The following is a 15,084-nucleotide window of genomic DNA, read 5'->3' as shown; positions in this document are numbered from 1 at the left end:
TTTTTCTTAATGTTTTTCACATTCTAGGCACAACATAGGCTTTCCCATTGTAGAATGTTCCTCTGAAGGAGACTTTATTCTTTCCAAACCACCAGACACAGGGGGACTAATCTCTTTTGGCACTGTAGCTGAACAGTTGGTGTATGAATTGGGCAATCCTCAGCGCTATCTTTTACCAGATGTTACATGTGACTTTTCCCAGGTTTCCATCACTGAAATTCCAGGTTAGTCCTCTTACATGTAAAGATACATGTCAATTAAGTGTGTTATCAACAAAAGCAGCTACTTTAATTGCCATGCATATGCATGGAAATTGCATTCCATGTAATTTTTCACTGCATATTTCTTGTTAAATGAGTTCCTTAGAGAGTTACACTGTATTAAACTGATGCTTTCAAGGACTTCTGCTAGAAATTCCTTTAGAAATTTTAAACACAATCTTATTTTTCTTGCTGGCTGACTAATTTATATTTTTGCTCACTACTCCCTTTGCTTTACTTTTTAATGCATGCCTTGTACCTGTCAAGTCCTTAAACTATGTATTCAGTGTGAACAACGTTGAGACAGTTTCACTATGATTTCAGTATTTTTTAGCTGCAGCTAAATTTCTCAAAAAAATGTTTTGTACATGTTTTAACTTGGGGCATTTGAGGTATTGGTAACAATGAAAGGCTGTGTCTTTCAAAGCACTGCTTGCTAATGGTGTTTTTCTCAGACATTTAGGTGGGTCATAGCAAATGGTAGAAGCATGATTAGGTAGAGGATTTCCACCAGAGAATCTTTTTTTTTTAAAAATCCATTTGCTATCTTCAAAACACTTAACAGTGTTTGTAACAGTTTTGTAACAGTTTACAGTTAAATGTTTACAGTTTAGTTTTTACAGACTAAAGATGGATATAATGTATGTTCAGGATTTAGCTTCAAAAGCAAAACAAAAAAAACCCCAGGCTTAACAGATCCGAAGAGCTGTAATTTGAGTAAGACAGCTTGAAAAAAATTTTATCTACAGTCATCTAAAGCTTGCTTTTTACTGCAACTATATTACATTTTTTTTTTCCTTCTAATGAAACTTGTTTCAGTATGCCTAGTGTCTTTCTAAAGTTTAGAACAACCAAAATCTCAAATTAAGAACTTTGTGGGATTAAACTCAAAATGTGGTAACATAAAAAATACTTTGCTTGAGTAATAAAGTACCATAACATGGTACAGTGAATCCTCTTGTGCAACATAACCAAATGGCAGTCTGATAAGGCCAGCTTGCTGCTCTTAGCCCCTAGTTGTCTTCTTTTTAAAAAAAGAAACCCTCACCTTCCTATGAACTTTTAGCTTGCAAATGACCTGATATGACATGTTTGAACTTAAAATGAACTTTCACATGAACTTTCAGTTAGTCCTCTTAGAAATATAACAGATGGAAAATGGGCAGATTGCTTAAATATTTTAGTTTGAAGTGCTTTGACACCAGTACACCCGTAAGAACAGGGAAGCTATCTAATTTTGCTGTTTATGTTGCCAGCTTTATTGCCCTGTTGGATTACTTGCAGTGTTTGAGCTGAGAGGTGCTTGTTTTCTTTTTGTCAATGGATGCTATGCATTTGGTTTTGTGGTATGTTTTTTCTTTGTATTACGCTTTCACCTGGAACATGAAACTGTTCCAGATCTTCACTTGAATGGAAGGATGTAGCTCTATGTTGAGAGAGTTAAATTAACCTCATGTCAGTCTTGAGAGAGAGTGATGATGTTATTTGAGTGGTGTGTAAAATTTGTACTAGTGGCATTTACTTCTTAAAATATGTTATGATCTGATCTTTTCAGAGTATTTGTGTAAAGCTTTGAACTGCTTCTTAAATATTTGCAAGCGCAGGTGAACTACACTATAATCCTGTCTCTCAAATGTGAGGTGCTGATCCTGCACTGCTGATTTTCAAGGAATAGCACCTATTGAATTTCTCCAGCTCAAGCTTGAACCTGATGCCATCACAGCAATTTTCTCCATTTTTTTTGGCATTAATATTCCTAATACTGAACATGGTTGTTGCACTGGAACATATTCAGACTGTTTCTGTTATTGACAAGGAACCTAAAGTTAAGTTACCCCTTCACTTACTAAGCTATCAGCAAATAGCTCTCACTGGTTTCTCACCTTGTTTTGATTCTTTACCGAGGGACTGTGGTCCACTCCAGCCAGCTACAGTAAATTGTATGCTCTTCGTGTGTGTGCAATAACTGGATGTTAAGAGGAAAATAACTGTTGACTCTAAAGTCCTAAGGCTGCTTTCTGTGTTAAGTACTTTTTAAGTGCATGAATAAACATTTCAGTCACCCTTTTAAAAGGCTTATGGAAGTCATAAATTCAGTCACCAGTTTGCTGCTGTTCTTTCTAAGGCAGGAAGGACTGTTTTCTGAAAGGTTCTCTCTTATGTGGCAGTAGAGCTATCAGTGATTTGCTTTTTAATTAAGTGCATTTAATTAATATGGATCACAAAAGAATGTCTTTGAAGTTATATTGAAGAAGCTTAAATATTGATTTTTAACCACTATAGGTTTTGATGGTGGAGCAGTGAAAGTTTGTGGAGCAAAAGGATTGCCTCCTTCAACATTTTATAAGGTATTGTCTCTTTCTGTGGAGTGAAAGATATTTTTTGATTTACAAAATCTTAAATTTTGGAGAGACTTTACACTGTCCTCATCTTCTCTGCCCCAAGGGTAAAAGAAAGAGGAGGAAAATTTGAAAAGGCAGACCTTATTTGATATGTAAAAATCTGTTACCTTGTTTAAAAAGTGTATATTTGTATAGATAATGATTGCCAGAGAGCATTTATGGCCCATCAGTACTAAATTCCATGTAACTTCATAATCCCTTTATCGTTAGGTAAATGCCACTTATCTTGATGGCTTCAGAGCTACTGCTGTGTGTCCAGTGGGAGGCCCAAAGGCAGTACAAAAAGCAAAACGCACTGCGGAAGGTATTCTGCAAAGGTTGGTATTTGAGTCTTGGAAGGGGTTCTGGCTTGCTTTTTTTTTTTCCCAGAGATGATGAAAATAGAGCAGTGGCACACAATGGCAACATTACTAACCTTCTAAGAATCCTAGAAGATTTTAGTTTTCCTACTGGGATGACATTTCAAGACTTAAGTAGCCTGTTCAGGAAACCTGTTTTCAATATATAACTGCACTTCAGCTACGTTTGACAGAGTGAGAAAAGTGCCAAACATGTTTGAAAATAGATGGCTGGATAGTGGAGAGAAACCTAAATTAATGAGGGAAAAGCTGTGATTCAGATTAAATTTTGTTAGATGCCAGAGATAAACCCATGTGAAACTAGTTTTCAGGAGTTTCACAGAACTTTTTCTGAAAAGGCTTACTGATATGAAATGTAGGCAGTTTACCAAGTTTGTGTTTAAAACACAATTATTTTACTACCTTTTAAAATGTGACCCAATGATTGTTTTGTGCTTTTTTTTTTTTGCTAGAACAATTTTACAATTCTAAGACAGACTGATAAACCTCTAGCTGTATTATCATGCCAGTATATTTGGGTAAGGAGGGATTCCTCTTAAGTATAATTCCGTATCATGAGTCTCTCAGTGCTTACTCCAGTAACTCCAGTCTTTCTAGTTATGAGATCTGTTTCCTTGTGCCATGTTTTATATAAAGCTTCCTCACAATCCTGTTGTAGACCCGTGCAGAAACTACACTTGGAAAGTCTGAAATGCAAGGTTTACTGTGAACTCAGGGTGCTTGTTCATGTGCCTGTGTGCAGCCCTGTGGTGAAGGAGGAGTTCTCTAACTGCCCTGAAGAGACATGGCAGATGAGAGCAGGCTGATAGGAGCTGTGTAATTGCAGATGCTAAAAGCTTGTGTCCAAGAGCTATTGAGAAAATCAAATGATAGAAAAACCTGCAGGAAGTTACAAAGACTCGGAGACTCAGAACCTCTGAAAAGCAATCTTTCTGGAAGCCAGGTGATTATTTTAGGAAAAAAAATTAGAATGGTGTGTTTTCCATTTCGTGTTTGCTCTTGGACGTTATTTCAGACCAGACTATGTGAATCTTTTGTTTAATTGAAACAGATTGTAGTGCTGCTGTCTCTGTGACATCTAGAAAAGTAATTCAGCCTGTCTACTGTGCTCTCTTGAGTAATCATCAGAGGAAACCTGATGTGAGGTAGTTGAAGGCTGATCAACCTGGTGTGATAAGTGGCCTCTAGCCCATTAGGCATGCCTGTGGGCAAGTTTTCTGTTTTGAAAATTACAATATACAAAATTACAATAAACAATATATTACAATATACAAAAATATATTTTCCATCTCAAATGTAGTCCTAAACAGCTTAATATGTGGAATTGTTTATTTGACACATCAAAAGATTGGTGTATGTCAGCCCAGACAGAGAATAAGAATTAAGCTGTTCTGATCCCTCTCAAAGAATGCTCTGTCAGTAACTATAACTCTTTAGGAAATGTTAACATCAGTCTTTTTACTGATTTCTGTCATAAAATCATAGAATCATCAAGGTTGGAAGAGATCTTTAAGATTAGCAAGTTCAACCATCAACCCAGCTCCATCACTGTAATCCCTAAATCACATCACCCAGTGCCAGATCCAGACACCTTTTAAACACCTCCAGGGATGGTGACTCCACCACCTCCCTGGGAAACCTATTCCAATGCCTTACAACCTGAACAGTAAAAAATTTTTTTTCTGATATCCAATCTGTATCTCCCCTGTCTCAGCTTAAGGCCATTTCCTCTGGCCCTCTCACTGCAGGCATAATAGAAGGAGCTGGCCTCATCCTCAGTACACCCTTCTTTCATGTGGTTGTAGAGAATGATGAGGTCCCTCCAGAGCCTCCTTTTCTCCAGGCTAAACAACCCCAGCTCCCTCAGCCATTCCTTATAAAACATGTTTTCTAGACCCTTCACAAGCCTTGCTGCCTTTCTCTGGACATGTTCTAGCACCTCAATATTCTTTTTAAAGTGGGGTGCCCAGAACTGAACGCAGGACTTGAGGTGTGGCCTCACCAATGCTTGAGTACAGAGGGACAATCCCTGCCCTGGTCCTGCTGGCCACACCATTGCTGATACAGGCCAGGATGCCACTGGCCTTCTCGGCCCCCTGGGCACAGCTGGCTCATGTTCAGCTGCCATCAGCCAGCACCTAGAAGTCCCTTTCTGCCAAATGGCTCTCAGGCCACTCTCACCCAGCCCGTGGCACTACCTGGGGTTGCTGTGACCCAAGTGCAGGAGCCAGCACTTTGCCATACTGAATCAACTTCATGCAGTTGTCCTTAGGCCATTGATCGAGTCGGGCCAGGTCTCTGTGTTTCAAAAGAATATTCTAAGGACATGATCTTTCAGCTACCCATGTTCCAGTGTGTTCCAAGTTAAGTTCTGCCCAGTAGTCTAATGGCAGCAAGTGCAGAATAAGGTGCACAAATTTAAGGAGCTTCATTTATACAGGTCAAATTAGTTGTTAGCCTAAGAAATTGAGCAGCTTTGGCAGCTTGTAAGATTGCTTCTTTTGCTTCTTTCTTTACTTGTTTATTCATTGTTGAAAGCAGAAGCGATCTGGCAATATGTGTGTGAAGAAGTCTTTTTGAAACAGTCTCTGGTGTCCTTTCATTTTCATTATTCTCTGTTGCATTACTAACACATGAAAGGGCTAAAAATGACCCACAGAATGTATTTTGAACTGTAGTATCTGTAACTATAATATTTGTAGATAAATAATTTAAAACAACTTGGTACAGACACAGTTTGCAAATTTAGTTACCTTAAATGATGTTGTCTGTCTTAATTTTTTTTATCTCATCGAAAATAAAGGTGGCCTCATTTGTAATGCATGAACACCCTTCCATCTCTTTACAGCAATTAAAAAATTGTGTTTTGTGTTTAAGTCCTGTACATTGTTTTACTCTTTCAGGTACTGTGCTAATATTTATGACAACAATGATATATTAGCAGTGTCTTCAAAACGTTCCACCAATGCAAAACACTTTCATAATCCTAACATAATTGCAATATTTCAACTGATAAAATCTTTTATACAGCTACTTGGCAGAGTTAACTTCTGTGGACCACACAGGGCTTCTTCAGATAATCATTTCAAGATAGTTTACTAATAAAAAAATCATTTGTTGCAGGACTCGTCTTATTTTCAGTCAGCTTGGGTATGAAGATTACAGTGCAGTTAACGTACAGGTTTTAGGGTCTGAAGACACATATGGACCTCATGCTAGAAGGAGTATAGATGGTGTAAGTATGCAGTGGAGTGTTCTTAAACTTACACTGACCTCTTTTAATCTTTCCATATTGTTATCTTTTCCACAACTTTAAAGGAAGTCACTATCATCTTGGGAATTTCACCCCTTCACGTTGCAAAGAACTCACTGTCACTACTTAATGTACAAAATTAATACTGACAAGGTCTTTGTAGTATTGGGTCTTCCAGAAGCACTGATATGAAATCTTAGAAAAAATGTTGTACTCTGTTCTGATGTTTTCCATCTCAAGAAATACCTTATTATAAAAACTTCTGCGGCATAGACTTACATTAGATGAAATGCTAAAAGACCACATTAGAAATATTGCAATCAGGAAATCTCAGCATTAATGTTGCCTGCACAACTTTAAAATTGTCTGTGAGTACTATTTGAGAAATAATCTTCAACTGTAACTCTGCACTGTATTTTGTGACTGTGTATGTAAGAATATGAATGATGGCCATAGCCACTGCAGCTGTGTTATCCATGGTCTGTTTTCCTAATCTAGAGAATGAAAGTCCTTTTTAAAGGAAAAAGACTGCAAATCATGTCCTCACTTAGATGCACTTTAAATATTTAGACAGTTCAGTTTGTTCCAAAACAGTAGCATTTAATTCTTCTTTGTCAGTGGCAGTCTTGCAAAACTCTTAAGGTACACGTGGCAAAACTCAGCTCTTGAGTTTGTTCTTATGAGTGCCGATGTTTAATAGCCAACAGTTTGTATCTAAAGGAAACAAGAATGTGATATGGAGAAGGACAGTGAACTTCTTACTAGTGAAATTGAGTGCTCTTAGAAATTGGTCAAGTTATATCTGCAGCTGTTCATTTCAGTGAAACTCAGCTTGAGTTTCAATTTCCTTCAAAGCAGCAAGAGTTGCTTCCTGAAGACTGAGCTTTTATGATGTGGTCTTTTTTATTTTAGGACTATAAAACCTGCAATTCTAAGTGTCTTACTGAGTGAAGAATCAAAATTCTGAAACATAGGAACAGATGTTCCAGATGTTCAACTTGTCTGTGTTTTGTTTGTGCCAACTCCTTATCATTATGCATTGTAATATATTCTTTAATTAAATTATTATATAGAAAGTTTTGTCTCATTGTACAAAGTGAATAATGAAGAAGAGCAGTTTCTCCTTTCTGATTGTTCAGTTTGCATTGCTTACAGTACATGAAAGACATTTTTTAAATGAAAGAGAGTATTTGTAGTACTTTCTGTATTTCCAGCTTCAGTCCCCAGATCTTATATTAAAAGTAAACAGAGCGTTATTGCCATTGTATGTGCTTCTCATACATGCCTGAAACAGGATGGGAGAGCTAAGGCTGAAATACAGGAAAGCGCTCTGTTGCCTTCCCCCTTCACACTTCCTCCAGCATTTTAGAAGAAACTAGCCAGGGGAGCTTTCATCTGGAAAGCAGCCATGGTAGCTTGAGAAAAAGGGTTGGCGAGTGGAGTTTGCTTTTCCATTTAAAATACAAAGTCAGAGAATCCCAGAGAAAGCATTTGTCCATTGGGGCTTCAGGTAGGGATAATGTAGTCCCTTAAATACTCTTTTCCTACCATGTCTTTCCATGAAAAATTAGAACTGGTTATTTGGGTTACAAATCATAGTGCTCAAAACCAGAGCCATACTGTGCTAAGCAGTATATTAACATGTAAGGAAAATACTTTCTGTTTTGAAAGTTCTACAAAAAGCAAATATGTAGTTGAGTACCAAGACAGGGTAAGTTGAACAATATTTGTAGCTCAGCATAGATGTATGGTGTGGCTGGACTACTGTCAAACTGGTGCAAAGGTTTTCCTTTGTGGCTGTGAAATCACTGTGTATCCCAGCCTTATGTGCACGTGCATACTGTAGTCTGAGCTACTCTGTGGAGTATTGACTGCTCCTGATAACACGAAATCTCCTTGAGAAATAGGAAAGGATGGCAAGCACTGTGTCTCTGAGTATGTCTACCTAAGGGTACTTAGACATAATTGCTTCCCCTTTATTTTTTTTAATCATTGCTGTACCTCAGAGTACCTCTGTGTGTATATGCCACTAGAATTGGGAGTAGAGAAAAATAATCTTTCAGCTTCATGAATGTTTAGGGCATTGGATTAAACATAATAAAACAAGAAGGCCCCTCATTTTTGAATTTCAGCTGATCACCAGCTAAAAAGTAGGTAGTTTCCTTCCCTTGGTATAACCTGATACGAGTGATCCTCTTCCTGCAGGGGTTTTGTCATGTATTTGAGTTGGAATAGAGGATTTAGTAGTCTGTTAGCATGATGGTCTCTTTAGAATACCAAAAGCTACCAAATTTAAAAGAATTCATTAGACAGGGCATTTAGAGATTTTTGAAGTGCTCTGAGCTCTATAGAATAACAAAACAAAACCCCCCCACCCAACTGTAGGTATTTTTTTCATGCTTTCATGAAACACTTCTTTTCCTGTTGACATAAAGAAAGGATATAAACACTGGAAGAAATCTCCCAGTATCTTGTAGTCAAGCTTGTCCTCTTTTAAATTTTATATTGATATAAGTAAACCAAGAATTTCATATAAGGTTACCAAAGAATTTTCAGAAACTTAATGTACATTAACCAAAAAAAAAAGAAAAGCTGAATTCCAGAGAGAAGAAATGCTCTGCTGCAGAATTCCGTACTAACAGAGTAGTGCTGTGTGAGAAACTCCTGACAAGTAGGTTTTGATACCTTGTGCAGTCCCATTTTGTATGTACTTGCACTTGTGCTTTAGGACAAGTAAGAGACACTCAGAGACAGACTTTTATTGTGAGTATGTTTCACATATTTGAAGATTCAAAGGCAGAGCAAAGACAGTTCCTATTGGTGCTTGCAAATTCTGGAATAAATAGTCTTTACCCTCAGTAAGACCTAATGCTTGCTCTGAGGCTTTCACTCAGTGTATTGATTCCAGTGTATTGATCCTTCAGTGGCTGAAAATACAATTTTTCGAGAAGTAAAATTTTAAGTGAGAGACAGTACTTATCTGCAACGACAGGTGTTCTGACTAGAGTATGGAGCACAGTACTGATTTGGTTTACCTTTAGAGGGAGCATCTGCTCTTCTCTTTGGAAATGTGGTTTTTACAAGTTCTGTTCTTACATTTATCTCCCAAGGATTAGGTTTGAATTCTTTTCTGTGGGCAGATCTGCTTCCTTCTTGATGCTAAGAGAAGTGAACCTGGCTCTCTAACTTGGCCCCAGAGTACACTCAGTGCACTTAGAATAAGAGCAAAGTTTGTTTGCCAGTTCCACTGAGAGTGAAGCCAAGTATTTGGTATTGTTAGTTACAGTACTTGATTCTTGGAGAATGCTGGAGAAAAGGCACATTGTCCTAGTGATTTGAAATACCCAATCACTGATTCCATGGTAGCAAAATAAAGATAATGAAAAGTTAACAGCAAATCACAGTGATGGTGGATAAAAATTCACCAAATTATTTAACTTGAATGCTGAGCTACAGTTACTTTTCAGTTTTGTAAATTTAACCGATGTTCTGCATCTAAGCTGATCTAATTTTAACCTTTTTGAAGCAGGGTCCTCGGGAGGCTGTTATTTGGCTTGCTGTACACCATAAACAAAGAGAAGCTGTAGAAATCTTCTCTAGAGAGATTGCACCAGCTGGAACTGGCATGGGTAAATACTCATATCATCTTTTAAAAATTTTAAAGTTGCTTTTTCTTTTTATTCTCTGGAGTCTGAAGGTGTTGGTTTTATTAGGGGTTCAGTTTTTTCCTTTTACCACTGATCATTGGAGAATGAAAAAGTGAAAAATCTGCACTACATGGCTTGGGTAGAGTATGAGTAGAATTGAAATTGAGTTACTGTTACACATGAACATCTGTGCCTTGAGGTGGCTGGCACACTTTCAGTTCTTGTTATGAGGGCTTTCAGTGATGAAACAAATACTTTCCTATGTGGAATCGGGTTAGGCAGTCTGTGTGGATGATGATTGGGGTGCTAGGTTTGTTTCCTAAAGGAACAGTTTAAGCTTTTTAGAACATCCTCTAGCAGTTTTTCTCCAAAAAAAAAAAAAAAATCTGTTTCAAATTACAGAACTGCTGCTAATAAGCAGCAATGGGAAAGAGGCTATTTCTGGAATCATCTGAGGCATTTGGTGATAAATAGCACTTTTCCTTGCCAGGTACAGGGCTGCAAAAAGGTTTTTGGCCCCTGTGACATAAATGATTAGTGTCAGAGGGTATCAGAGCTGTTTACTGACATGCTTCCAGGTGCTTGAACAACCACAGTCGTTCTTTTTTTTAATTTGTGGAAGATGTACTGGCACTGCTTCATACAGTCACCTCTTTGTGTTGCTGTTGTGTGGTAAATTTCTCTATTACCTGCACCCATAAACTCTTGCGTAAGCCGAGAAGGGTCAGATTTGGGATATAAGTGCTTAGTAGGCTATTTGTTGATGTGGAATATGTGTAAAGCAGTGATTCAGAGAATCTTTTTAATTTTCTTTCTTCAGTGAGATTTAGAATTTTGCAACACCGCCAAACAGTAATTAGTGTTGTACTAATAACTGCATCAGCTTAACGATGCTTAGTTTCTGACAGTAGTGTAGACTTCCAGACCTTGCTGTGAAGAGCAGAACAAAGAATTCTTGATGCTTAATTGTCTTAAAACTGGCAGCTCCACAGACAAGACTTGTAGAGATGGGTAAGTGATCTTGGGAACAGAAGCCAGACCTAAGACTGTTGAGATTGTTGTCGTCCTAGGTGAATTCTCCTGTAACAGCACCTGGTGTTCATTTCCCTCCCCCATTTCCCTCAGCTGTTCCCCTCCTCTCTATTTCAGTGGGACATTTTTGCAAATGATTACAACTCTCCAAAGTGTCACAGCTTCAGTGAGAGGCAGAGCAAGCCCTATGGCAGTTTGGTCACCCTCGTGGGAGGATCAGAGCGTCCACAGGCAGAGAACCCAGAACCTGAGCCTTGTGTGCCCTCTGTGTAAGTGCTCTGGGCAGTGAGCACCTGAGGTCCCATTCTGTACAGTGCTGCACCACTTTTTCTCACTGGGCACTGAATAAAAATTGCTGTGGCTGCTCTCTCTTACATGGATAGAGCATGCCTATCGAATGTGGTTTTGTGCTGCCCACGTGGATCTGTGTGATGTAGCCTCATGTGGCTTTGTTCTGCCAAAATGGTGGCAGTTGTGGGGATACACACCAAGTGAGATTTTAAGCATGAGTGGCTTTTCCTGATGAAAATCCTTTAAACAATGAAGTCCTGTGTTTCAAAGATTGCCAGCTTGGTCATGCCCCTCCCAACTCTCCTACATTAGCTCACTTCCAGGAGGTGAAATAGTGACTATGAGAGTCATTGCAAATAACCCTTCTTTCTTGTTTTGCATATTCTTTTAATGAAGAACTGGGGAAAAGCAGGAACAAATTACAAATCCTTCATAGTGGACACCAGGGAGGAAGGAGAAGTTGTTGATTTGCAGGGTGATGTCACCTGAACTGAAACACTTCATTCTGTTATTTTGGGACATTTAAGAGTGACCTTTAAAAAACAAAGTACACTTTCAGATCTGTACTGGACAAAAAGGAAAAAAGAAAAAAAAGGGAAATATTTTCTCTTCTGGCTGAACTGTATCTAGTGGTTGTGGAGTACTGTTTTTAACAGTATTTATTTATTCTTCTTTCCCCTCAGTAGCAGTTTGGTGTTTGTTACTCTTAAGTGATGTGTAGGCAATTGTACAGATAATAATCCTCACGTATAGCAGCTTTCATCCAAGAATCTTTAGCAAGCTGTATGAAGATGATCAGCTAAGCTTTCTAACATCTAGTAACACTGGAAACTATTCTGTCTGCTTTACAGATGGTTTCCTGAGATAGTGCAAGAAAGCATGACCACAAAAGAATGTGAATCAAGAGTCCTTGGTTCTGCTTTCCCTGTAAGAAATGCTGAAGAGCAACTCCACCAGTATTTAAGGGGACCAAGCTTAAATTTGGCTAAAATTTAGGAATGGGGAGTAGAGGAGAAGAGAGATTGAGAAAAGAGGTTTGATGGTTCAGAATAAGGGTGGAGAGTCACAAGAGCTCCTGCTGCATCTTTTGTAGTGAAATCCAGGAGCACTGTCACTTCTGGTGTTTCATCAGGTGGTTTTAGCCTGCTAGTCACTACTTGAGGAGCTGTGAGCTGGAGTTCATAGGTAGTTTTATTTTGGCAAACCATAACATGAAAATTAGTAATTGTAGGTAAAATAGATTAATGTCTTTAGTAATCAGTACTAAAAGCCTAGTTTTGGTGTTTCTCACTTAGGCTAAATTTAAATCACTTGAGTCAAAATTTTTTACCTATTTTCCTGATAACTTTTTGAGGGAATTTTCAGTTGTGGTTTTTCAGACTTTGCAGGGAGCAACAGTAAAATGAAAATAAATTCTTCCTGTGATTAAAAAGCACATCACAATAATTTTGTTGAGGAGTAATCTTCATAATTCTTCACTTCAGAGACTTAAAACTTCAGATGCTAGGTCTTGAGTTATCAGATGTGCTTTTTAGTGAATTTGGAGTCTTAATGTCAGTATTTAATAACTTCTGACTTACTTTGCAGCATATGATCTTTGGATATGATACAGGTTTTGGGCATTTGTATATGTCAAGGCTAATAAAACTTAGATCTCATAAAAGGAGAGCATTGTATATTGTATAGCTTCTGATCAATTTGAGAATGCTGATTCTTCCCCGCTCCCATCCACATCAGTAGAAAGACAACCATCTAAAGGCATTGTGCTGATCTGAAATTCCCAATTTCTTACGAAATCTCATCCTCTGTGTAAAACAAAGGAATGCTATCTATATGTTGAAGTGGGCTGAAGCCTCTGTGTGTTTGTGCTCTGCAATATAGACAAGGACCTGTTAGACCTGCAAGAGAGAATTTTGAGACTGTTGCATTTTTTAAGAAGCTTCCATAGTCAACAGTGAATGACTGAGATTTTCTTAGTTATTCCCTGACTTCTTTTCATAATGCTTTTTAAATTTCCATTGTTTTTGTTGAAGACCAGCGGGACACATTAGTGTACTCCCACAGAAATTGTTTTTAAGTATTATTAAAACTGCAGATGAGACTCTTAAGCCCAGAGAAGAATTTGAAGTTACTGTAAATAGACGTGCCATGTTGGAGAGCGATTTGTTGTTTATTTTCTGTTTGGAATGGAAGACATTTACTGTAAACTTCTGTTGAGTATGGTATTTAGTTCACAAGTTCAAACACTTAATCAGTTTTCATTTGGATTATGCTGTTCTGATGAACTTAAAGGGATACATACTATTAAAAAAAAGCCCAAACATACCTTATCCCATCTTTTAATACTTTTTTACAATTAATACTTGAGTTTAACCTTTTAATTATTTAATTTATTCTTTCTGTTTAGTCCTCAGTAGTCTGAAAGTTGATAATAACCAGGGGTTTTTTTAGCAGCAACCAGCAAGTTTGCTTGGCTTTATGCATGTTGGTCTCCTGAAAAAAAGAATAATTTTCAGTCTGTACTGTTCAGTCCTAATAGTGGGGTCTTCACAGCTATTTTTCTGTTCTGTAAAGTGAGATTCCTGTGCTTGGCACTGGAGAATCCTGGACACATAGACTCAAATTTTTAAATCTGTAGTAGGCTATGGGAGTTCAGTGCAGTTCTGCAATGTTCAGTTCATAGCAGTTCACCCTCACTTCATAAAAGCTAGCAATCACAGGCCTGGTTTGTATTATTCAGTGAAAATATCTTCATTATGTACAGTCCAGTCAGCCAAATGGTTAGAATTTAAATACTTTCTGTTGATTTAGTATATTTATATTGTCTTCTTTAATTCAGATACTTCATTGTGAATGAAATGCGGCATAGAAGAGGCTCAAGAAGAGCCTTTACTGTGGGAATCTGGCTTTCATAGTTTAGTGAGGGTTCAGTAGCTAAGAAATATTTTACTAATAGCTGAAATCATGTGCTGACCCTTATTTCACATTAAAATGACCGGAGTTTGACACTAAGATGACAGCTGGTTAATACAACTTGAGATTTTAAAGTGCTTGAGTATATATAAATATTTTGACTGATGTCCTAACTGTGTTGGAAGATGCTTTTAGAAATGTCCTTGTTGTAGCAGTTTACTGCAGTCCCCATTTTTTTGAGAATAATACTGCAGAAGATAAACTATCTGCTGTTTTCAGAAGACATAGATAGAATAATTAAGAACATACAGTTGACCTCTGTAAAAAAAAAAAACGGTTGTATGCATTTTGTGCTGGTGCTCAACCATATTGTAAGAACTGCTGAGTATAAAACCTCAGTTTTGTAAAAGGTCAATAGAGATTTCATATTTCTCTAGTTCGATCACTTTAGAAAAATAATGCTTGACAAGTGGACTACTTTGTCTGTTTTTTATATATAAATACATGAATCATTCCTTAGAATATGTAGTAAATACATAAATAACCTATTGGTTGAGCTAATTCAGTCACTGGAAATGTAAGGGTCAAAAGCTGAAAGTTGTTCAGCAAGAAACATCACTGTATCTTGAAATTCTGTGAAACGTCAAAAAAACCTTAAAGTTTTATTAAACTTACAGTGCTTAAAGCTTTTTAGATTTCAAGTAGTTGGAGCATTTTCATGCTTTTTTACTCCAAAACATTTTACAAAATGCTTCATGCAGTCTAGCATCCTTTGTATGTTGCATAATGGTTTATTCTGTTGAAAAATACACAGAATTGTACAGAAGTTTGGGGTTTTTTTAACAGAAGTCGATTAAAGAAGTATTAATCCAAAAGTGGGTGTGACCATTCAAGTAGGATTGGGATAGGACAGAGGGAATATTAAGG

At 37.5% G+C, this 15,084-nt stretch overlaps 1 protein-coding gene across 1 annotated transcript in view; it reads left to right on the top strand.

Moving 5' to 3' along the window:
* The window catches only part of LOC104697174, a 56,994-nt gene that overhangs the window by 16,301 nt on the left and 25,609 nt on the right, over nucleotides 1-15,084 (top strand). Inside the window, exons 9-13 of the mRNA XM_039551572.1 lie at nucleotides 28-224; nucleotides 2,544-2,608; nucleotides 2,873-2,979; nucleotides 6,145-6,256; nucleotides 9,804-9,903. Of these exons, the coding sequence (XP_039407506.1) occupies nucleotides 28-224; nucleotides 2,544-2,608; nucleotides 2,873-2,979; nucleotides 6,145-6,256; nucleotides 9,804-9,903 (581 nt within the window). The remainder of the gene's footprint in view (nucleotides 1-27; nucleotides 225-2,543; nucleotides 2,609-2,872; nucleotides 2,980-6,144; nucleotides 6,257-9,803; nucleotides 9,904-15,084) is intronic.

The sequence above is a fragment of the Corvus cornix genome, chromosome 4, assembly GCF_000738735.6.
Source record: "Corvus cornix cornix isolate S_Up_H32 chromosome 4, ASM73873v5, whole genome shotgun sequence".
Classification (NCBI taxonomy): Eukaryota; Metazoa; Chordata; class Aves; order Passeriformes; family Corvidae; genus Corvus; species Corvus cornix.
Note: the sequence above shows the minus strand (reverse complement) of the source record. Positions and strands in the feature narration are given on the sequence as shown.